The sequence below is a fragment of the Euprymna scolopes genome, chromosome 28 (assembly GCF_053919585.1).
Source record: "Euprymna scolopes isolate OS-2025 chromosome 28, ASM5391958v1, whole genome shotgun sequence".
NCBI classification, from domain to species: domain Eukaryota; kingdom Metazoa; phylum Mollusca; class Cephalopoda; order Sepiida; family Sepiolidae; genus Euprymna; species Euprymna scolopes.
In genome coordinates this window covers 38,396,626-38,422,215 of record NC_136509.1, presented here as the reverse complement: position 1 = coordinate 38,422,215, position 25,590 = coordinate 38,396,626, and the positions used below count along the sequence as shown (strand labels likewise).

The 25,590-nt window shown below is 32.2% G+C and overlaps 1 protein-coding gene across 28 annotated transcripts in view; it reads right to left on the bottom strand.

Moving 5' to 3' along the window:
* The window catches only part of LOC145249568 (uncharacterized), a 585,438-nt gene that overhangs the window by 330,248 nt on the left and 229,600 nt on the right, over positions 1 to 25,590 (bottom strand). For all 28 annotated transcript variants that reach the window (XM_080111254.1, XM_080111253.1, XM_080111255.1 and 25 more), the window contains exon 2: positions 25,500 to 25,565. In XM_080111254.1, the coding sequence (XP_079967380.1) occupies positions 25,500 to 25,565 (66 nt within the window). The remainder of the gene's footprint in view (positions 1 to 25,499; positions 25,566 to 25,590) is intronic.

Sequence of the window (25,590 nt, the reverse complement as noted above, 5' to 3'; positions counted from 1 at the left end):
CCCCCCCCCCAACTTTCAATGAAAAGGTAAAAAAAGAAAAAACATGGATGTGATGAGAAAGACATTTTACAATCAGATCATAAAATATATAAAGTTTCTGAATTTTTGAGATGAGGAATGGTTATTTGTATTATTTGGAATATTTGGGAATGTTTCTGTTGAACTCAAGAATTTGGACGGAATTTCGAACAGAACCCTTTATTTACTTCATGGAGGTAGTATGCTCTCATTTCGTCAGTCTTGACTGGATAAAGGTCCTAAGTAATTCGCAATTGTATTTTTCGGTCACTCACACTGAGAATTGAACTTTCAACCTTCGGAGAAGGTCACTTTTACAATTGATTTTTCCATGTACTCTAACCACTGTTCCACGGATCCTTGCGGAAAAATAAATTGTGCATTATTTAGGCCCTTTATTCAGTAATGGCAGACATAATGAGCGCATGCTAACTCCATGAAGTAAATAAAGGGGTCTGTTCGAAATTCCATCCAAATTTCCAAGTTCCACAGAAACATTCCAGAGTTCGACAAGATACACTCAAAGAAGGTCAGAGGTTACATCGACTGAAACGTTGCGAAAATAACTGAAGATGAGAACAGTAGCCCGAAGATTTCAAATAATATGAATAATATTAAGTTGTCCCCACATGAAAAATGGCCACTTAGAAATTAATAAGGAAAAACTATTCATACTCTTTATTCATTAGTAAAAGTAGATTCACACCTCCCATCCCAATCGCCTCGGGCAATTATACAAGCTGCTTCTGAAAACTAACAAGACTGGGTGTGTTGTAGGAGCTATGAATATTATAAGATAAGTGAAAATGATGAATGGAATGAATAAAATTTAATAACTTGTGAGGAGGGTTTATGATAAGTATTTGTTGACATTGGACTTGAAGGCCACCATGTTATTGTTTGTAGTGAAGCAGCCACAAATGGAAAGTTCTTAGAAACTCTATTTATGGAAATTCTGTTTGATGTTAGGCACACAGAGGAAAGACAGGAAAACTCTTTACAGTGGTGATAGAGAGACGAGTTCTTACTGTGAATTTCTTACAAGAAAAAATCAGAAATGTAAGCTCAGCGAAGCACTTTTCATGAAAATAATGATAGAATAGAAAAAAAGCAAGCAATGCATCTTCTGTGAGAAAGAGAATGAGGGGAGAGAAGAACTCCTTCCCACTAAATTGCAAAGTTGAATTTCTACTCTATCAAGAGTGCTCTGAGTAGCAACTCCTCATACATGTGTCTATTCACTAGTCTCCTCACTACGGTCAATGTTTAAATCAACGTTTGACTGTTTGTGACACTATTCAAGTCTCCACATGAAGTTTTTCTCATGTGAAGCTAAAATTATTTTCAGCTACCCTTCACAAGCATAGACCTAGGCATGTTAGGTCTGTAGCCAATAAGTTTAACTTTCAAAATCATATAGGGTTTACTTACTTCTAACTTACATTTTTCGAGGTAGAGTACCATTTGTGTGAAAAATTGGCATAAAATGGGCCTAAATTTGTGACAAACATTTTTTAAGGCTGTCAGAAAAATGTCATAATTCAATTTTCACTTTCCCAAGACACAAAATAAGGCATTCAAGCAAGAAAGTACCATATGTAGATTGAATTCAGCAAAAAAAAAAAAAAAAAACTTTAACAATACGCTTATTGGGGATTTGCCATGCAAGAATGCGCATTTTCGTCTGTGACAATTTTTTCCCAGTTTTTTCCAAATTTGGCATTTTTTTTTTTAGCTTTAAAGGCCCACAGACGCTCTAATGTATACACAAAGTGTGAAATATTAGTCATTCCAATACCACAAACCATCCACTGATCAGAAAACACCAATTTTATCAAAATCTGATGCAAACAGGAAAAGTTACAACTAATTTTGTAGAGAATGTTGGCCTTTGAAGCCGAAAATATATATATATATATATATTTTTTTTTTTGATATTTTGAGCCTGTAACTTAATTTAAGTCTAAATAAAAATCCAACTAATAGAAAAGTTTCCTACCGGTATTTATGACAATATGTATGAGCTAATTTTAGACATATTCTACAATTTGTTATGATAATGATGTTGATTGTTTGACTACATTAAACACAAGAGTTGAATTGTTTCATTTACTTCATGCTGTTGTTATGGTACAACATTATCAAAAAGCCATTTTGATGGCAGTTCACATTCAAATATCGTATGCAGTTCAATGGGATCAATTAAGTGGCACTTACAACGATGCTTCTCTGGGCAGAGAGATAAACTGATTGTGAAATGGGTTGGTGAGGACAACTACAACCAGAAACCTGTTCATCATATCCAGGAACTCAGTGAAAACTCAAGTGTTGCTGCACTAGCTTCAAAATCGAAGCATATCATGCAACAGTATAACATTGCCTTAGGGATGAGATTGTCATACACTGCTTGATTAACGGTTTTTCTTTGAACTTTTTTTGTTTGCCATCTGTATGATCATGCATATTATTTCTGAATTTAATAATCAGTAAATCTTCCAGCCTCTTTAAAAAAGTATCTTATTTTCAATTTCAGATTCCTAATAAAAAAAAAAAAAAAAAACAGTACAAGGACTATGACTTTATTATGTTCGGAAAACCGGTCAAAATACTAATTTTCAATTTAGCGATCTAACACATTTTGAAAATGCTATAATATCTCTAAAACTAGGCCAGATTTTGTATTTTTGGCATTTATTTTTAATTCCCCATTAAATTTTGACCTCGAAAAATAGCATGACAAGCCATATAACCTTACCTTGAAAAATGATCTAAATTGGCCTCCATGAGAAAAACTTCATGGAGACTTGAATAGTGTCATACACAGTATGAATTATGAATTACTTAAGACTGCTATGGCTGACAGAACATGGATTAAAAGTTTCTTACGAAATTCTGTACAGATTCCCACGTTCAAGAAACAGACTTTTGAATTAGACGAAATGCACCTGACGAAAATTAGAGGTGACGTTAACTGAAACATTGTGTGAATAACATCCAAAATGAGAACAAGAGTTTGAATAGTAAAATTAAAATATTCTGAAACTAACTGTATATGTATTATTTGGATTCTTTGGACTCAACTTGAGTGTGATTTTCACAATGTTTCAGTCAATGTAACCTTCAATCTTTTTCAGGCGTATCTTGTTGAACTTGGGAATTTAGATGGAATTTTGAACAGAACCCTTTATTTACTTCATGGTGGTAGCATGTTCTCATTCTGTCAGCCATGACTAGATATAGGTCCTAAATAATTTGCAATTGCATTTTTCGGTCGCCCACACTAAAAATTGAACCATCAACCTTCAGTGTATGTCTATTCACTAGCCTCCTCACTACGGCCAGTGTTTAAATCAGCGTTTGGCTGTTTGCTTGTTTTATTTTATGGCATTTCAATACTTTTCAGATTACTTAATGCTGAATCCACTAATTTTGGTAAAAGTTCTTATGCTTCAAGTTCTTTATATCTTCAAATATTCACGTGTTTAGTTATTTTGTTTTACAGCATGTCAAATCCAGTAATTTGGAAAAAAGTTTTTATGCTTCAAATATTTATGCATGGTGTTTGGTTTGATTGTTTTGTTTTATGGCATATCAATACTTTTCATGATATTTAATGCCAAATCTAGTCATTTTAATGAAAGTTTTTATGCTTTAAGTTCTTTATATATTCAAATATTTATTTGTCCCCCGACAAAAGGATGGACCTGTAAATTCACCCTTGTCTGTTTGTCTGTCCACACTTTTCTTAATAACTACACCTTGGAATTTTTTTAAAACTTTGCACAAACATTAAAAATGAAGTGAGTAAAAAAGTAACAGAACGGATTTTCCAGGAAAGTTGACCCCCCAGTGGTGCCTTTCGGGTTAAAATGACTAAAATTGACACTTTCGTCCTTATTAAAAAAAAAAATTTTTTAAATTGATGCCTTGGATTTTTATAAAACTTTCTGTAAAGCTGAAACTAACTGATTTCTATATAATTTTGTTTATCTATACTTCGCAATAACTCTTGGGTGTGCCCCAGGGGCTCTTTTAGGGCTAATAAAAACTACATTTTGGAGACTATTTTACCATATTTGTCCAAAATTTTTCTGTGTATGTCTATTTAGCAGTTTTGCATGGTGTTGAACTCAAATTTAAATATGCTAAGGCCTTGGGGATTTGGGGGGCTAAATAGGGGGGGGGAGGCAAATGATGGACTTAGTCATTTCTTTTTTGCATGGTGCAGGACTCAAATTTACATATGTAAAGGCCTAAAACTGCACCGTTCGTTCATTTTCACCAGGATTTGATGTCACCTGGGGGAGGGAGGGGGCAAATGCTGAACTTATTTTTTCATGCCTCGTTCACTATGCACTCACAGGGGACCATGCACGCGTCACTTGTTTATTTATTTATAGTGTTTAGTTTGTTTTGTAGAAGAAAATTGATGTTTTTCACTTTACAGAACATGACTGAGTTTTGCAAAGGGAAAGGAAAAAAAAAACCGTCAATGTTTGGTGCATTTTAGGTCAAGAAGTCAGTATCTTCAGACAGCCTAATCTGGTAGTACCAGAATGATGAACAGAATCAACAAAATTCCGTGACTTATGGAGACAGTTTATAACAAATATTTGTTATTAGTTTTGAAGATTACCATGCTGTAGTTTGCAGGGAAGCAGCCACAACTCCAATCAGTTTCAAATAACATCACTAAATCAAGTAGAACGTGGAAAATTTTATAGAAAGTTTTAAATTAGGCTGACGTGTATTGGAACTTGCATCATGAGAGGAAGTATATGGTAGAAAGACTACCTCTGGGAATCGGATGTCAAAGTGATTGGACAATAGTTTCAAATCCTCCTCCACCCTACAGGTGTTGGAAGAGAAGATACAGTTCATCTTTATGTACTTGCTGCAAATTACTGTAAGAACTGCCCGTTTGGAACACAGTACCACAGGGATGCTTCCCAGTTGACTATAACATTGCCGATTTCAAGTAAACAAAATCTTATTGAGCTGTCTACTTAAATAAATGTTTGACCAGTTACAATTATCACTAATCTCCTGCCAAACTTTTTTTTATACTCAAGACCCCCCCAACAATGTTGTTTCATTGTTATGTAATGCAAAAATTTATTTAATCTACGAGGGTAGCTGGGTTTCATTCCATCAACTATGACAGGGTAAAAGTTTTAAATAATTTGCTTAACCTGTACTGAGGATAGAACTTTCAGCCTCTAAGAACTTGGTGCAGAACAGATAATCAGTTTTATATGATAGTCTTCAGAAAGTTGAAGGTTCAATCCTCAGTATGGGCCATACTAAGAATATAATTATAAATTACTTATGACTTCTACCCTATTACAGCTGACAAAATGAGAGCAAGCTATCCCTAAAGATTAAGGATTCTCTGCGAAATTACGTATAGATCCCTGCATTTGATGAAATGCACCTTTAGAAGGTTGGAGTTTAAGTCAGCCAAAGTATTGAGAATAACGTCCAAAACGAAAACAGATTTATTTATATATATATAACTTACTTTTTATGTTCTGAATATACAAAAGGTCTTAGCACAAAAGATAATAAATGATAGTATTCTCAAGGTTCAATACCCAGCATGAATACAATTATGGATTACTTAACATTATTATGGCTGACAGAACATGGATTAAAAGCTTCGTATGAAATTCTGTACAGATTCCCACGTTCAAGAAACAGACTTTTGAATTAGACGAAATGCACCTGACGAAAATTAGAGGTGACGTTAACTGAAACATTGTGTGAATAGCATCCAAAATGAGAACAATAGTTTGAATAGTAAAATTAAAATATTCTGAAACTAACTGTATATGTATTATTTGGATTCTTTGGACTCATCTTGAGTGTGATTTTCACAATGTTTCAGTCAATGTAACCTTCAATCTTTTTCAGGTGTATCTTGTTGAACTTGGTAATGTTCCTGTTCGAACTCCGGAATTTTGATGGAATTTCGAATGGAACCCTTTATTTACTTCATAGTAGTAACATGCTCTTATTCCGTTAGCCATGACCAGATAGCGGTCCTAAGTAATTCGCAACTGTATTATATGGTTACCCACACTAAAAATTGAACCTTCAACCTTCAGGAGAATATCAATTTTACAACTGTTTTTTCCAAGTATTCTCACCACTGTGCCACGGGTTCTGAAGAATCCAAATAATACAAATAACCAATCCTCATCGCCAAAAGTCAGGAATGTACAAACTTTATACATTCACAAGATGGCATCACTCACAACGAAATGGTCTTAATCTAAACAGCCTATTTGTCTAGACAAACATTTGACGTAGATTTGTAAGGAGTTCACTGCCAAAGTTTGTATATCCAGATACTTTTACGCACTAGTGTAAATTAAAAGGAAAAGAATTTGTGTATACATCTAATGTAGTTCACCTGGCGATTCGACTTTTGATTACCTAAGAGACTAAGGAAGGAAGACAAAAATAAAAAATAGCAGCTGAAATTAGTAACATTTTAAAACAATTTACACACAGTACGACACAAAGACGGTAAAAACCAGAAAACCAGCAGGTATTTTATTAATTGATTACCACACGACAACCATAACGAAGGCAGATGGGGTACAATTGCGGTTGGTTAGGTTAGGCTGGGTTCACTTTTGTTCTCAGATTTTTATTTCTATCAAAATGTAAAAAAAAAAAAACAGTCAGGTCTGTGGAGTCAGAGTTAAGGAATCACAATCAGTTGCAGAGTCTAACATTTGGGTTGCCAACACTACCTCTTTGCACTGAATTCTTTGAATTCGATCATTAAAAACAAACAAAAACCATCAAATGTTGAGTCTCAAATCTAATAGGACCCACACTATCGGCCAAGTTCTAACTTCTGTCCCATCACTGAAATGCTGCATCCCTATGCCTGTGTTACAAATACTTTAATGGTATGTGCTCTGATGAAAATGTAGCACTTGTGCCACCACAACATAATACTCCATAGCGATCTGTCAAGTAACAAAATCTCACCCCTTCGCTGAGGTTCCAACAAGTTGTAAAGCTTTCTACTCTAATAGTTTCTTCCCTCGAACTGTTATCTTTGGAATTCTGTTTCCTGCTTCCCTGACTCTAGAACCTGCAGAAGTTTAAATATAATGTGAAGAGACATGTCACTGCTCAACTCCCCACATTCCTGTTAGACAGTCCCAAATAGTAAATCCTTACTTTCCAAGTGGCAATAAATCTTGTTTGAGTTAAAAAAAATAAATAATAAAAAAATACACACACCTGTCTTCTTACCGATTAATCAGCAGGTAATCGGCCAATTAATTACTTTTCTCTTTCCTATTCAATTTAAATCATTTCATCACTGCCAAGTGACTCATAAGATAGCTTTGACTCATTGACATAGTAACTGCTAATTTAACTTCACATTTAATCAAGTGTCTGCCCACTATTATAACTTTTTACCTTTATTAAATAAAATCACAAAATATAAAGTACAATTTCCTATTCTTAAATGAATATAATTAAACAATTAGGTAAGAAAAAAAAAATTACAAACCAACTACAAAATACAAATTGTATTCTTTACGTGAATAACTAAGCTGAAGTTCTGCTGCTGCTCTATTTCCTCTTCTATTCTAGCTGCCTGCCTCCTTTGCTCTCATAGTCTCTTCAGTATTTAAACTTGAATATTTTTAAATTATAATATAAAAACACAGCCTGTTCCTCATAGGTTCATACACATTACCACTTGTACTAAAGAGCCCCTCACTTTCCACAGATGAAGGTGGTGTGCTTAAATATTCTGAAGCCAGTTTACTCAGCAGTGGTAAGGTCTCCTGTGTCTTCTTCCACCACTGAAATGGATCGTCACCTCTTGCGAGTAGTGGTAAAGCTACATAAATGCACAAAAGAACTTTATCATCTATAATATAAATCTCACCTGTCTGTTTAAATGTATGCTGCTTAAAAGGCGTTATTTCGACCACCCGTAACGTCACAACCATGGTAGGTACATCAGTAAAACAGTTTTTTTTTTTTTTTTTCACCTCTTTTGTCTGGCGCGTTACGGGTTCGAGCCTGCTCACTACTTTTTTTTTTGTGCTCTCAAGTTTCCCTTTTTTAGTTGCATGCAAGTGACTAAGTCACTCCGTCGGTCAGTCCGTAACACTTTTGTGTTTGCCCTTTTTGGTTAAGATCAAAGGTCGGTTGTTAATAGATGCTGTTCTTAGCTTTTTAAGCTTTTCTTGGCCTTTTGGCCAAGATGAAAGTAGTATCTGTTCCGGCAGATACTGCAAGCAAAGACAATATGTGGGGGCAGCCCCTACATTGACCAAGGTCTTTTATGTGGATAAAAGACCTTGGTCAATGTAGGAGCAACCCTTCATACCAATCGTCACTATCCAGCTCCCCTACTCCCCGGGGAGTTGGTCCCCATTTCCCCTTCACTCCTCACATTAAAAATCGGCCTTGTGCCTCATTTGCTCGGTGGGGGAGCAAATAAACACAGCTTTTGGCCAAGATCAAAGTGTAGTATCTGTTCTTACTACATGCTGTACTTATTGTGATGTAAAGTGGGGGATAACTTTTCTGTATTAACTTAATGTAAAATGATCACCCACTTTACAACCAGTCAGTCTCAAAGCCATTCAAGTCATTCTCCAGATCATTCAAGTTGTTTTTGAAGGATTCCAGTTATTTTTTAAGCATTCAAGTCATTCTTAAGGTCATTCATCCTTAAGTTCATTAAAGTCATTCTAAGTCATTTACTTTTTATTTAAGTCATTTCAGCCCATTTTTCGGTCATTTTAGTTTATCTTTAAGAATTTCATGCCAATCCTACATTCACGCATTCATTCATTACACGAGAGCACGCGACTAATGGCTATCGGCCTTGTTTTTTTTGTTTTTTTTGGCTCAACACCCTTACACATCTCCACTTTTTTTCGCTTCGCATCAGGGGTTTACAACTTTTTTCTCTCTTTTTCTTTGCTCAATACACAGCTCCAAACACCCAGGCAATACCAGGCACCCAGGCTAGTTAACTATAAGGGTTTTACTTTTGAGTTTAGATTGTGATTCTTGTATTTCTGTTATAGTTCCAATCTCCTGGTTTAACTCAGCTTCTACCTGCTCTAAGTTTTGATTTGTTACTGTAGACTTATTTGAAGCTAATTCATCAAACAGGCTTGAAGGAGATACAGTTTTCCTTTCACTTTGATTTTTTTGACCCCCAACAAAGCTTGAAGTGTATCCTGTTGATTCTGCTTCATTATCATCAGTAAAAAGTAGAAGATGTAGAATCCAATTCTTAATAGTCTTTTTCATGTCATTCTTTTGAAATTTAAATTTGATTCTTTGATCTTGGAAAGTGTAGAATGAAAATCTTTCCACTGATTCATTGAATTGTTGTTCAACAGTGGTAAGGATTCCACTAAAATCAGAAATATGAGAATTAGATTGGACAGCATTTGACAAAAATAACCTCAAAGCTAAAATTGTAGGTATTATCATCGATATGATTGAAGTTCTGTGACTTGCTTCTTTGGTGATTTCTTCAAATGGACTCAATAACTGGACAATTTTTTTTGAACGGGTCCCCATGGGTAAGTTGTTAAGGTAGAAATCGTATAGCGTCCCAAATTTTTTTAGAAAAAAAAAAAAAAAAAAAAAAAACGAATCTCTTAGAAAAAAAAATTCTGGTTTGTACGAATCATTCTGCTTCACGCATATTCCATAAAAAATCCTTTCTGATTAATGTTTAGCAGTTAAAAAAATATTCCGTTATTCTGAAAAACAAGTAAGTTAGTTTGCTTATTTTAAAACTGGTCATCTATAATATAAATCTCACCTGTTTGTTTAAATGTATGTATGCATGTATGTATCTCTGCCTAAAACTTTCAACAAAGGCAACGGATTTTCACGAGATCGGTATCGTTTTGAAAGCTCAAAAGCATTAATTTCTTCACCCTCAACTGGGCACTTTTCTACAGATCTACTTTTGAAAGTCATTCCTTCTTTTCGATTGACTAGCCTTAATTTAAACATTCGCCATTTCCAGTTTGGTGATGGGTGCAAAGACGTCATGTTTTTTTGTTTTTTGTTTTCCCCAACACTTTTTAACTCCTTCGCGATACGGGTTCAAGCCTGCCTGCCTGCTACCACTTTTTTTTTTTTTTTTTTTTTGCTCAACACGCACCTACAAACACCCAGGCAACACCGGGCACCCAGGCTAGTCATTAATAAGAAGGGACTTTTTCTGAGCATTAAACATAAAGCAGAACGGTCTGCACAAATGAAATAAGTCACGTGTAAACAATCACATCATTAACTTGAACAAAACCAATACAAAAATAAAATAAAGATGTTAAAACAATAAAAAATAATAGTGCTTATGCAGAGAACTTTTTAGAAACACATGGAGGAGGGTTTTTTTTTGGTTTTTTTACTAGTCTGTACTTTTACCTAACAATTTTATAAACAATACAAAACAAGGGATTTATGCTACAAGCATTGAAGGAGGACAACTGAAATTTTTTTCTCTGCATGTGTTTGACTGGGAAGGGGTTAAGGGAACCACCTCAAATGGACGAATGTGATCAGTGCCAAGTGAAGAATTCAACAGAATTGCAAAGAAATACCAATTGCATGAGGAACTCTATTGCTGATAACATGCAGCTCAACTTAAATTGATGTTGAACATGTACGTTTACTTAATTACATCACAATGATAAATAGTGAAAAACACTACATAAAATTATTACATTTTCTTGAGGATACCATTTAAGAAGTATATGATGTAAAGAGCTGACATTTGGATATAGCATTCTACAATATGTATTGATTCGGCATGCAATATTCCAGATCTTTTTATAGTTTTGTGATTTTCCAAATTAGTACATGTTTATAACATTTGGTACTTTGTTTCTGTCACCAAAATTGAACATATCAGCATTTTTATCAGCTTATAATTAAGTTGCAGCTGGGATTGTTAAAAAAAAAAAAAAAAGTAAAATAATCGTAACGTATAGAATTATATTTCATATTTACTGTCATTTAATTCAGTTTTATTTAATGATACTTTAAAAAGTGTCCATCAGTGCAATTTTGCTATTAGAAAAGATGCAACGTTCACTTTTCATACCTCAAAAACAAAGGCCGAAATCGAATTAGAAATAATTTTACTTCCCATTGTCTTCTTATATTAGGAGTGACGGAAGCATCTTTTGTGACATTTTTACTTTTTGTCAGTTGGTTTTGAAGCTGCAATGTAATTTTCACGCTCGTGCTTCTTGACCTTCAGCAGGGTAGTGTATCCTACAGATTTTGCTTCATTATCAGGAGTGAAAAGTAGAAGCCAACTCTAAATATGTTTTCTGTGCCAATCTTTTAAAATTAATATTTTAATCATGGGTCTGGAAAGTAGACGCACAAGTTTTTATCATTTAGATAAGATGAAAATCTTGTTTCCATTTTCAGCATATAATATGAATTCCATCATGTGATCACATCTTGAATGCATTTGTTTTCCCAAATCAAGCTGATCCTGTATTTCTGTTAATTGCTAATAGAAAGCAATTAAAGTGAGAAAATGTAATGGTTGTCTTCACAGTCTGAGTTACAATGTATGATAGTTATTCTAAATCATATTCTCTGACACCAGCAACCATATTTGCTTCTGAATCTCACAAGTCTAAGAAAACTTTATTGAAGATTTGATACTCATCCAGAACATTGTGCAATTCTTCACTTATTCTTGCACCTGTGTGTGCACCAGGGAATGGAACCACTCTAAGCCCAGCTCTGCACTGTTCAAAGTCATTTGAAAACCAATGACCTGTCAAACTCAGGGGGAGGGAGCATTATCTGTTTTAGCTGTCCAAATGTCTAGTCGATGAAATGCTAATGTAAGCAAGAGACAGTTGAATTTTTTTTTTTTTTTTTTTGTAAATATATCGAAGATTATTTTGCAGTGAAGTACTTTTTTGATGGAATGCTGTAATTCGAACAAAGTTTTGCAATATGCCTATAAAATCCAATATTAGATGTTACAGAATCATCATTTCTCTTCTCAGATAATGGAGCTCTTGTGACTTGTGGTCATTAATATCCCTAACTTTTTGGGGGATAATATTGATTCTTTAGTAATTTGATGTTTCACTGCAGGCTTGTAGTTGCTGCCACTTGTTCCTAGAATGTCTGTCCCTGAATATTCATTGTGCTTCCTTTTCTTATATGCAACTTTTGCTTCTTTCGAATTCACATTTCTAAGATAGTTTAACATTAGTTGCCGTAAAAGTTTTTGCTGATTTGCCACCATTTCATGTGATGGCAGCTGTATTCTTATTCTTGGGATTGACATCAAAATACTTCCAGCAGAAACTGGTTGCCATAATGGTTGAAGGTTATTGTCAATATTTAGTTATTTTTTACATATTTAAATTACTTATGTCTGATATCTAATTAGTAATTTATCTCAATAAAATATACATTATCTAAACCAGAAAAATAAAAATGTATTTGTAATGACAGCATTAAAAATTAGGAACAAGCGTATTACTGATGAAGAATGCTTTATTTTTGGTTTACACATCGTCGCACTTTACTATACAATTCCTCAACATGAAAACTGAAAGATGAAGTAATAATTTTCTTTGACAAATGATTTAAAGTACAGAATAATAATTTTAATTCAATAGGAAGAGAAAGGAGGGACATTTTCCACATGCTTACATCTATTTGCTTCAAATTCAGTGCAGTTGCAAAAGTCTACATATTGACAGTGCGTCTTGCTTGTTATTTGATAATATGGTGTAGACGATGTCTCTTTGATAAATTTTCACAAGCAAAAGAGGGAGTTAATTTGTCTTCGTTTACAAGATAATTAATATTAGTATCATTTATGACAACAAAATTTGCTGATAAATCAGCATTAGAAAACCTAGTAATCGGCCAATTTGCTAATCAGTACATCTCATTAAACCTTGCCTCGACAGTCCAGTTTTAAATTTATTCCATTTTTTTACGCACATCTTATCTTTCTTTTAATAATATTATTGGAATTCATTCCCTTTCCCTTGTACCTATTTGTGAATTATTCCACGGATTTTTTTCCTTTTGGATTATTTTGGACCATCTTCCAATTATGCGATTCCCTTGGATTTTATTGTGCGAATGGAAATTTAACCAACTTTCTGTATTTTTGGATTTTACCGTCATTGGATACTTTACCCTTCACCAGACTATCCATTCAAAAGTGAAATCACTTTTTTCTTCACCCTACTTCCTCTGCTTCACTTTTTGTTATCAAGTAAGATCTATGACTTACTTGTAGTTTCATTAAATACTTTTGCAAGCAAAATCCGATCCCACATTTTGCTAAATCCTACCCTCTGATGAGAAAGAAAGTATTTTTTTGAAACTCCGCGGATTAAGGACTATCCACTTATTTAGTGTTTCCTTTTCAAATTAAATATGTTTTTAACTTTTTTTCAAAGTGTTTTTTTAACATGTTTTCTTAACTACTTGCTCTTATATATAAGTACTGAATAACGTGATAAAATAAGGTTTTACTTTGCTTTTGATTACCTATGAATTATTGCAATATTCTAACTATGTATATCCCTTATTAGAAAATGTAATACATCTGTGGTTTAAAATATAAAAGAGGATTAAATGTTATCTACTGTAAATATAAAAGCCGTGGGACTCAGAAGAAAGATCTACATTTTGTGAATGTTGGTTCCTGCTATTTCATGTAACAAAATACAATAGACAATGGACCACAGAGGAAATTAGTATTACTATTACAATGCGATAAAATGTTTTCTTTTCTTTGCTACATCTTCTATTTCAAGAATGACTCTACACTCTATAGTAACACATCACTCAATAAATCCCTTGCTTTATATCTCGTGCCACTAACAAAAAAAAAAAAAGTCACAATTTTTTTTTTATAAAGTACTTTCAAAAAGCATGTGCTAACATTTCAGCCCAATTGGATTATCAACTTACAAATTACAGATATTAAAGTGAAACTACTGTTGCAAATTTTCGAAACAATGGAAAAATCTAAATTTTCATTGCTTTCTGATAGTAAAAAATACTGTTCAAGCAAAGCAATGGCTTCATAAAAGTTATTCGGACTTAGCTTCATTGAAAACAATAATTAAGAGATGGTATATCGACTTAAAATGCCATTGCACAGGCACAAATTACGACGAACGATCAGGTCTCCTAAATTTAGCAGCTGTCCTGAAAAACATTAAAAAAAAGTCCACAAACTCATTTTGTCCAATGGTAAATTTAAGTTGTGTGAGATAGCAGAGGAGTTGAAGATATCAGTGTATTCACCATTTTGCATGAATGTAATGAGAAAGCCATGGTTAAAGTAAGTGTTGCATTTGCTCATGGTTGATCAAAAACAACAATGCTTCAAAGAATTGTTTGTAACTGTTTCAACTAAACAAACAAGAACTTTGCATCAATATCATGGACAATGGATGAAATATGGATCCACTACTTCACTTTAGAGTCAAACAATCAGTCAACTGAGTGAATAGCAGCTGATTAAAGCCAAAGTGACCAAAGATGCAAACATCAGCAGGCAAGGTTTTGACCTCTGTATTTTGGGATGCACTTTTCTTTTTTATTTTTGTTGAGGTTTGCAAACAATCAATAATTGATGATAGCCAGATTTTAGAATAGAGTGGCTTGAGACTTACTGAGTAATGTGTTAAAATAAATATTGCCTTGAAATAATTGTAAACAACTTTGATAGTTTTATGTATATTCTTATATCCTAAAAATATGTTGTATTATTAGCATTGCCGGGCAGCGCCAAGTCACTTAAGGATTATTATTGTTATCGAAATGTAGATGTTTTCGAATACAAAATATGCAAAGAGAATGTTCGATAGCAAAGAGGAATTTGCAAAGATAAAACAATTATGTTTTGTGTCGTAAATGGAATTTGAAATGGGCAAGCTTTAAATTAAAATAAATCACAGGAAAATATTTTTATCATACAAATATGTGGTTTATTCCAAAGGTTAATTTTTGGCATTTATAATTTAAATACAATTTTGCCCGTTTAGCCCCGCGGGTTGCATCTAGCTGTACACATTGAATTTGGCTGTATTTCAGCAATAATGCATCGAATGTCTTCGAAGTGGTCTATTGTGTCTGGTTTATCAGTGTAGACATGAAAATTTACATATTCCCAAAGAAAATAATCTAATGGAAAATAACTCTAACGAAAAATAATCTAATGGAGTTAAATCACATGAACAAGATGGCAGTTGACAAGTCCACTTTATGAAGTTACTCATCCATCAAATGTTTCTCTCAGTAAATTGATCATATCATGCACGATTTACAAACACTGCTCAGGTGTCAGTCTCTTCATGATAAATTGCCAAACCAAGTTGAACTGAAAATAACCAATAGTTGCCAATTCTACAATTAAAGAAAATAGTTTTCAAATTAAAGTCCACCGCCTCTAAAAAAAAAAAACACCATGCTGATTATATAAACACAGATTAAATTATTTGAATCAATGATGAAAATAGAATTTTTTTAAACACTTCTTTGTTTCATCTATTTTAAGAAACATTAAATGACACAAGATACGCCATCTCAAATCAAAGATTACGCATTTTTTAAAAGCTCAATTTGCAAACCACTTAACCCTTAAAATTGACAATTCTTATTCTTGATCCCAACACAAAAGCACATAATAAACTACGCATTATATTTCAAGCTTAACACAATGACTCAATCAACAAATCCAGTACATGTAGTGGCTCTTCACTTTCAAGTTGGAGGGGGAAGGATGCTGTTCCAGGAAATAAAAAAATTCAAGGAATTTTAAACTTTAAAGTTTTAACCTCCTTTAAAGATCATTGTAGTTTTTCTAATCTGCTGAAATCGTCAAGTAAAACATTCTCCTTAATTTTACTTTTATATTTTAACTAGTGTTGGAGGAAGGAGCAGTCTTTGCCGGTCACAAAATATGCTTATATATATTTTAGTTTATGCAGATTTCGTATTCTTTATTGAATATTATATTGTACCTAATATATAGTACTGATTTCTAAAAATTAAAAACAAAAATGACTTAGATGCTATCAGCTAGAATCAAAACCAAAACATAGCACTCCATCTGCATTCCCTACCATTTGAGCTATCGGCATTAAAGTATTTCTAGCTATGAATGAATTTGAGCATTCGCAAAAGTAATAAAAATATGTTGGCAAGTTGAAATGAATGTTTTGCATTTCAACTTGCGGACATATTTCTGTAGGTGTTATTCCCCAATCCAAATATTTTACTAGTTATAAACCATCCTTGGTGTATTATTACTATTTCCTATTAATTTCAGTGTTATGTGACCAGTAGTTAAAAAGTTCAGTTAAATATTTTCACACAATCACACACACATTATATATATATATATATATATATATATATATATATATATATATCAGTTTTATTTATATAGAATAGCACTGTTGCGCTGAGGTGGAATGGTTAGGTTGTTTTGTTTTACAGTTTATCAACCCTTTCTGCATTGTTTAATGTCAAAACCAATAATTTTGGAAAAAAAATATTTACACTTCAAATACGTTTTATCTTCAAATATTTATTCATAGTGCTTGGTTTGGTTGTTTTGTAAAGGAACACTGTCATTTTTGTTTTGAGCTTTGCAGAAAATTATTGAGTTTTGCAAAGGAAAACGGTGAAAAAAAAACAAAAAAAAAAAACAAGTGCAAGTCAGGAAGCCGATATCTTCAGAGAGCCTGATCTGGTAGCACCAGGAGAGACTAGAATGGAGTATTGCATCTAAAGCAGGGGGTTTCAAACTTTTTCAGGCTGGCAAGTCCTAGACTTCTACAAGGAATTGCTAGCGCCCCCTACCCCATACACATATGTAAGCTTTTTTTGAAGTGAAAACAACATTAGAACAAAATATGTATTTAAAAACAAGCTTCCTTGGCTTATAAACATTTTATTTGATTTTGACAATGACCCTTAATCACATCAAGCATTTTTTTTTTTTTTTACAAATTGAAAATAACATTAAACACAAAATTGGCTTTTCAAAAATAATAACCGTTGAATTCTTACAAAACGCACACATGCACAATATAATTCCTCTAGTGTGGATATTTTTAACACTCACAAACTGTTCTATGATAAAGCACTCAGACAGTGGTTACAAAAATACAAAACTAGAATATATCCATCCTATATCTAATACTCAAACATCCAAAAATAAGAGAAGAAAAATTATATGGTTCACACCTTTTAATTTAAATGTCAAAAGTAACTCGGGGGGGGGAATTCTGTAATCTCATAAACCAACACTTTCCTACTTATAATATTCTCAATAAAATCTTCAATAACAATATGATAAAATTAAGCTACAGCTGAAGCGATAATTTAGAAACAATAATAAAGCAACATAATAGGAAAATTCTAAATAATATGTCAAAATTAAATAAAAATAGAACTAGTAAATTTTGTAATTGCAGAAATAAACAAGAATGCCCACTAAATGGTAAGCACTTAGTAAACTCAGTAGTATACAGAGCGAAAATCTCAATGGAAGAATACCCAAATACTAATAAGTACTATATTAGAATGTCAGGTCATACTTTCAAGGAACGGTTCAGAGGCCACAAAAGTTCATTTGAAAATCTCAACAGTAAAATAAAAAGGTCGGTTTCCGTATATTATAGAGAATTCATTAAGAAAAATCTAATACCAACCATACAAATGGAATATCGTGAAAAAAGCTAAAACATGTTCTTCCCTTAGATCCCTATGTTACCTATGTATTACTGAAAAACTATTTACCACAAAATTTAAATACAGAAATAAATTACTCAATAAAAGATGAGAAACTTCCATAAACTGCAGGCATTATAAAGAACATCTTAGCAACCTTAACATCATCCCATAATTTACTTATACTATAAATAACAAAAAACATCTATAATTTAACTAGAACTATAAATAACCCACACATTATATAAAACATCTAACACCACCATTTAGTTGAATATCACAATTAATTTGGTCTACCTCTGATAACTAAATAAGCCCGTAGTACAATTTACATACTTAAACTAAGCCAACCTAATTATTAAACCATCCTCAATAAAATATCTATCTAAACTCCTATGTATCTTCTAACATGATCTTGTGGGACCATTATATAACATTGAATACCTCTTCTTGGTTTTTAGTTCTTAGTACTTGATATATAAATTTCAAGAGTTAACAAATCTTCTAACATAAATTAGGCTAATACTTAACCTGAATATTCCCAACAATTAATTGTACTAAACCCAATATAATTTAATGAATAAATCTCTCAAATGAATGTAAAGAACTGCTGGAACAAATAAAAATTGCTAGAATTTATAAAGATAAATCAGTTTCTCAAAAACAGTATACCGTTTTATTTCAATAAAATTACTTAACTAAAGGGATAACAAGTAATGTTAAATAGAATTTTGCAAAACCCTTGAAAACCGGCCTAGTTTGGGATCTTTAAAATAAAAAATAAAAAATTTAAGCACAATATATATATATATATATATATATATATATATATATATATATATATATAAGTTAAAATAAATGTTATTTATTAAATAAATATATAAATTTATTAAGATACAATAAAATAATAAATTTAGTTAGAATATAACTAAAAAGTATATAATAATAATAGAGTTTCATTTGGCCCCTAAAAAAGTAGATTTAATCTTCAAAACAAAGTAAGGTTCTAAAAATAAATATATATAAAAAAATTAATTAAAAAAATTGAACGACTTTCCAAATGGAGACAGACATTGATGTCCTATAAAAAGATCGACCCTGGCCCAAAAGTCAGTGAAAATCAGTGGGCGTCTTCGACTACTCCTGATTGTAAAAAATAAATTAAGTATAAATGCTACCAACTCCTACCTAATTCAAATTATCTGAAATGTTGCTCTCCCGGGTCTTCGGATATACTCTACCCCACTCCAACTCCCATGCCTTCTCATTTATATCCCTTTCCTTTTTTCTTCTCTAACTGGCTACACGAACCTTCCTCCCATCAACTTCTTAAACTTATCTCTCTCACATTTTCTCCCTCCCTTTAATCTCTATACATCATCTCTACCACCAACTTTTTGTAAACCTACCCTCTACTTTTCTTAACTTAAGATACTCGTTAAAGTTAAGCTTTCAACTTCCTGTCATAAGATATTTAAACCATGCTATACATAAGACATGGCAAAATATTTTCTTTTCTAAAATTAAAAAGTTTTTCAACTTTGTTTTTTAATTTTCAGAATTTTTTCTTACCTGATGGGATCTATAATGATCGTAACGGTTTGCACATCATAGCAGGACATGACTATTTACTTAAAGGAAATAAAATTATATATATATATATATATATATATATATATATATATATATATATATGCTCTCTTTGATTGAGCACTATCAGCGACTTATCGGAATTCAATGATTCTAATCTTTTGAATATTTTCAACCTGGATATATATAACCTACATACTAACTTTCATATTTGTGTATTCTTTAGCATAAAAAAGTTAGCCTATTTTCTCTCTCTCTCTCTATATATATATATATATATATATTTTTTAGTTACCCCAACCACTCCATTTTGTGTTACTGCTCCCATCCCTGATATCAAAGCATCGTCGCAGGGGGCAGTACCGCCCACTTTGGGAAACACTAATGTAAAGCATAATAATCGTATCACTCCCTTATATTCAACCCTTCATCACTATAGTAGAGACAGTGGCAATGTGAAAGTGTCAGTTACCCAGCTAATAGGATTGGATTCCGGTGAAAATTCAGGATGAATCAGCACTAGAATCTGTCATCCTCTGGTCATGTCTGCCACTGCATGTGACAAGCAAAGACTTATCAGGTATGGACATTTAAATCAATTGAATTAAAGTGGAAATGTTGCTTCAACGCCATTCTTTTGTGTGCCCTAGGCTAAACCGTTCTTGAAATCCTGCTGGTTAACGAATACCTGCGGCCAATGAGGCGGACTTCATGAAGACCAGATCATCCTGAAGTACAATCTTCACCTAACAAACAAAAGCAGCAATAAAAGTTTAAAATAACAAGAGTTTATGCTAACTGACATTTGGGGCGTTTCAGATATAGCTATATCTTTTATATATCACCATTTAAGTATGACACACGTCAAAGAAACAAGTTTCAGAGAATCCATATTATAAGATAATATGAAGATGGTTAGCGTCAAATCGCTGCAAACTTCAGGATTTCATTTTTATTGATAACTAAGTGATCGTCCAGTTGATCAAGTAAGAAAAATAACCTCATCCAGTTAACAGATCTGGTGAAAATACAGGAGGAATCAACATCAGGATCTGTCATACTCTGGTCATCTGTGTGCGTGGCAAACAAAGACATATCAGGTATAGAACTGCAAGTCAATGGAGTGAAAGTGACGATGTTTCTTTGTCATTCTTTTATGTGTGTATTTTTGTGGGATGGTATAGGAAGACAAAGCTGTGAAAAAGATGTCTGTTCACTTTGATGTTTAACATTCATGATGCAGAATCTATGTCACCTCAATGCCACATCTGTTTCTGTCATAACAGCTTCTTGTACAGTTTTAATTCTACTCTAACCTTTAATAAAATTTTCCGATTTTTCCTTATTCTAGCTTGATGTGACAAATTCCGTCTTCAACATTTTTTTTTTTTTTTTACACAATCACACCGAATCTAGCTAGAATTGTATAAACTTGCTAAAATAATGCAATAAGTAAAATTTAAAATGACATAAAATTACTTGCTTTTATAAAGATGTGGCATAAGAAAAGTTTAAGTGTAGTAAAAAAAAAAAAAAAAAAAAAAAAAAAAAAAAATTCAATTCCCCAAAACTCTAGTCTTGTCAATAGAATAACCCGATACAGAAACTGCCAAGTAACTCTTTTCTTGACATGGTACCAACATTACCTTTACTCTCTCTATGGAGGAAAGTTCCTCCTCATTTTATCTCAGCAAGAATTCACCAAGTCAAAAGAATACTCATTTGCATAAGTAAACTCCTTACCATCACACAAAAATAACAAGATTCTATCTTGTTAGCATAATATTTCAGGTTCAATCCTTGCTGGATGACATGTGACTTTTCCCTAGTAGACCCAGATGATGGCTGCTACATTAAAACCAATAAAATATTCAAAAATCAATTGATTTTTTCCTTCATTACCGTGTGTTTGTAAGAAAACAAATATTTTTATTATTCGGAAGACTGGATGATATTCTCAGAATGTTTCATCTGATGTAAGAAAAAACTGGTGGGTTTTGTCAAACACGGGAATCTGTATGAAATACAATTACGAATTGCCTGAGAGATGACAGTAGCCTACCCCACCCTCTCGGATTAAATAAAGAATTTATTCAAAATTTTGTACAGATTACAGAGTTTGACAAGACATATCTAATGAAGGTCAGAGGTCACATTGGATAAAACAAATATCATCATAGATGAGAACAGTAGTTGGAATAATCTGAATAACAAATAGTTTAATTAGAAATTTGAAAAGAAAAAAAAAAAAAAAAAAAAAAAACTGGCAAAAGGTATAGAGTTGTCTGAACAAAAACTTTGGCTCGGGTTTTCAAAAAATGTAGGTACCCAATTGATTTTCCACCTTGGCGATGAAGAGTCAAATGAGAAAAATCTTACTCCCAACTTAAATAACTCCCACCTTCTCACTTATGTTTATGACCAATGGATACAGTCTAGATTTTGCAACTACTTTTTTTTTTTTTCCGAATTTGAAGATAAAAAAGATCCTTACAAAAAATAGAAAAAACGAGTGAAGCATGCATGGTCCCCTGTGAACACAGTGAACGAGACATAAAAAATGACTAAGTTCAGCATTTGCCCTCCCCGCTTAGCCCCAAAAGTCCCCAGGGGATGTCAAATCCTGGTGAAAATGAACAAACAGTGCAGTTTTAGGCTGTAACATAGGTAAATTGAAGTTCTGCACTATGCAAAAAAAAAAAAAAAGAAATGATTAAGTCTATCATTTGCCCCCCCCCCACATTTAGCCCCAAAAGTCCCCAAGGCCTTAACATATTTAAATTTGAGTTCAGCACCATGCAAAACTGCTAAATAGACATATACAGAAAATTTTGGACAAATATGGTAAAATAGTACCAAAAATGGAGTGTTTTATTAGCCCTGAAAGAGCTCCTGGGGTACACCCAAGAGTTATCGCGAAGTATAGACAAAGAAAATTATATAAAAATCAGTTAGTTACAACTTTTTAGAAAGTTTTATAAAACCCAAAAAGGTATCAATTTTTTTTTTAAATAAGGACAAAAGTGTCAATTTTAGCCATTTTAACCCGAAAGGCGCTGCTAGGGGTGGGGGCAACCGGAGTTTTCCCGGAAAATCCGTTCTGTTACTTTTTTTTTTTTACCCATATTATGTTTAATGTTTGTGCGAAATTTCAAAAAATTCCAAGGCATACTTATTGAGAAAAGTGAGGATAGATGAATGGACACGGGTGAATTTACAGGTTCAGTTTTTTTGTCTTTTTGTGCGTTTAAAAAAAAAAGGTATATATCAAAGGATTCTGTTATTTTTAACGATGTTTGCTTAAATGAAAAAAAAAATGCTGCCTACATACACACAATTTTACAATAAGTAAATATTCTGTTATACAAAACTTGTACAATGTTAAAATCTAATAGAAAATTGCCCCCCAACTCATTTTTTTGCGTTTTCAAAAATGATCTATGCTTTGATACAGAACTCATAAAATTTTTTAGAATTTGAAACGCTAACCCATTGAACAATAAGAATGAGCAATGGATCAGGTTTCTCTGATCAAGGATTAATTATCAAACCTCATCATCATGGAAAATTCCCCAACTATGAGAACCTCATTTGGAATTTGGGAATCAAATGAGAATAGTATGGAACTGGTGGTAAAAGCAGTCAATCCAAAATAAATGAAAGTCTATGCACAAGTGGAAGATTGACAATTTGGTAATTTATAACTTTGTTTCATTTAAATACGTAAATAAAAAGGCACATTTTTCAAAGAAAAAAAAAGTAGGGAAAATAGGAAGGAAGAAGAATAAGAAATAGGGAAAAATAAGAAATAGGGAAAAATAAGAAATAAGAAAAAATAAGAAATAAGAAAAAATAAGAAAAAGTAAGAAATAAGAAAAAATAAGAAATAAGAAAAAATAAGAAATAAGAAAAAATAAAAAAGGAAAAAAAGGAAAAAAGGAAAAAAAGGAAAAAGAGGAAAAAGAGGAAAAAGAGGAAAAAAAGGAAAAAGAGGAAAAAAAGGAAAAAGAGGAAAAAAAGGAAAAAGAGGAAAAAAGGAAAAAGAGGAAAAAAGGAAAAAAAAGAGGGAAATAAAAAAGATAAAATAAATAAGGGAAAATAGGAATAACAGAAATGGAAAATAGAAAAAAGGAAAATAGACAAAAGAAGGAAAAAAGAAAAGGAAAAAAGAAAAGGAAAAAAGAAAAAAAGAAACAGAAAACAAAAGAAAAAATAAAATGGCAAAGATAGAATGGGAAAAACAAATAAAATCAATAAGATGTTTTTCTTAAGGCAAACTATTACAAATTGATTCACAGTTCCAGAAAAATATGATACGCTAGTGTGTGAGTATGTTCAGGTGAGATAACTAAAATGCAAACAATGAAATGAACTCATTTCCTTGTATAAAAACAAATTGGTGTCACTGAAATTTACACTGAACAAAAGAAAGGCGATTGCATTTTGAATGAACTCATCCTAGAACAAAAGGAATTTTCCTTTTTCAAAATTATTGAAAATTGAAAAAGATTTTTAAGTAAAGAAAAAAAAAATAAATTTTAAGAATAAAAAAAAAACTATTACAGTTCGAAATTTTTGAGAATGATGGATGGTTTTAAAAACTAAAAAAAAAAATTTTAAACTAAAAAAATTTTTTTTAAATTATAAAAGAATCAAAAGCCAAACATTTTTCAACTAAAGATAATTTTATAAATTATAAATTAAAATAATTTTTAAAAACAATAATTTAAAAACAAAAGAAATTTAACAAAAAAGAATCTTAAAAACCAAAAAAAGGAATCTTAAAAACCAAAAAAAGGAATCTTAAAAACCAAAAAAAGGAATCTTAAAAACCAAAAAAAGGAATCTTAAAAACCAAAAAAAGGAATCTTAAAAACCAAAAAAAGGAATCTTAAAAACCAAAAAAAGGAATCTTAAAAACCAAAAAAAGGAATCTTAAAAACCAAAAAAAGGAATCTTAAAAACCAAAAAAAGGCATCTTAAAAACCAAAAAAAGGAATCTTAAAAACCAAAAAAAGGAATCTTAAAAACCAAAAAAAGGAATCTTAAAAACCAAAAAAAGGAATCTTAAAAACCAAAAAAAGGAATCTTAAAAACCAAAAAAAGGAATCTTAAAAACCAAAAAAAGGAAGCTTAAAAACCAAAAAAAGGAATCTTAAAAACCAAAAAAGGAATCTTAAAAACAATTTTAAAAACAAAAATAAATTTAAAAACAAAAAAAAGAATTTTAAAAAACTAAAAACGAATTTTGAAAATTAAAATGTATTAATTGCACGAAAAAAAATAAAATTTATTCATAACTCATGTTGTAACATTATTTCTTAATATGTAAATAAAAACTTACGTTTATCAAAAAGCAAATCTTTTTTGTATTTTTATTTATAATTATATTTTTATTTATAAATCGTTATAACATATCGTTTTAATATTCTTTTAAATAATAGCATACCGTTTTAATATTCTTTTAAATAATAGAACAAAGAGAGAGAGAAAGAAAGAAAGAGACGGCCAGAGAGAGAGAGAAAGAAAGAAAGAGACGGCCAGAGAGAAAGAAAGAAAGAAAGAGACGGCCAGAGAGAAAGAGAAAGAAAGAAAGAGACGGCCAGAGAGAAAGAAAGAAAGAGACGGCCAGAGAGAAAGAGAAAGAAAGAAAGAAAGAAAGAGACGGCCAGAGAGAAAGAGAAAGAAAGAAAGAGACGGCCAGAGAGAAAGAGAAAGAAAGAAAGAGACGGTCAGAGAGAAAGAGAAAGAAAGAAAGAGACGGCCAGAGAGAAAGAGAAAGAAAGAAAGAGACGGCCAGAGAGAAAGAGAAAGAAAGAAAGAAAGAGACGGCCAGAGAGAAAGAGAAAGAAAGAAAGAAAGAGACGGCCAGAGAGAAAGAGAAAGAAAGAAAGAGAGAAAGAGAAAGAAAGAAAGAGAGAAAGAGAAAGAAAGAAAGAGAGAAAGAGAAAGAAAGAAAAATACGGCCAGAGAGAGAGAGAAAGAAAGAAAGAAAAATACGGCCAGAGAGAGAGAGAGAGAGAGAGAGAGAGAGAGAGAGAGAGAGAGAGAGAGAGAGAGAGAGAGAGAGAGAGAGAGAGAGAGAGAGAGAGAGAGAGAGGTAATTAATTAATCCAAACCTGAATTGTGATATCAAGCCTCCTGTCATCCAGAAGAGTAATTTGGGATTTGCGGCCTTCTGTCATCTGGAAAAATAAAGACAAAAGAAAT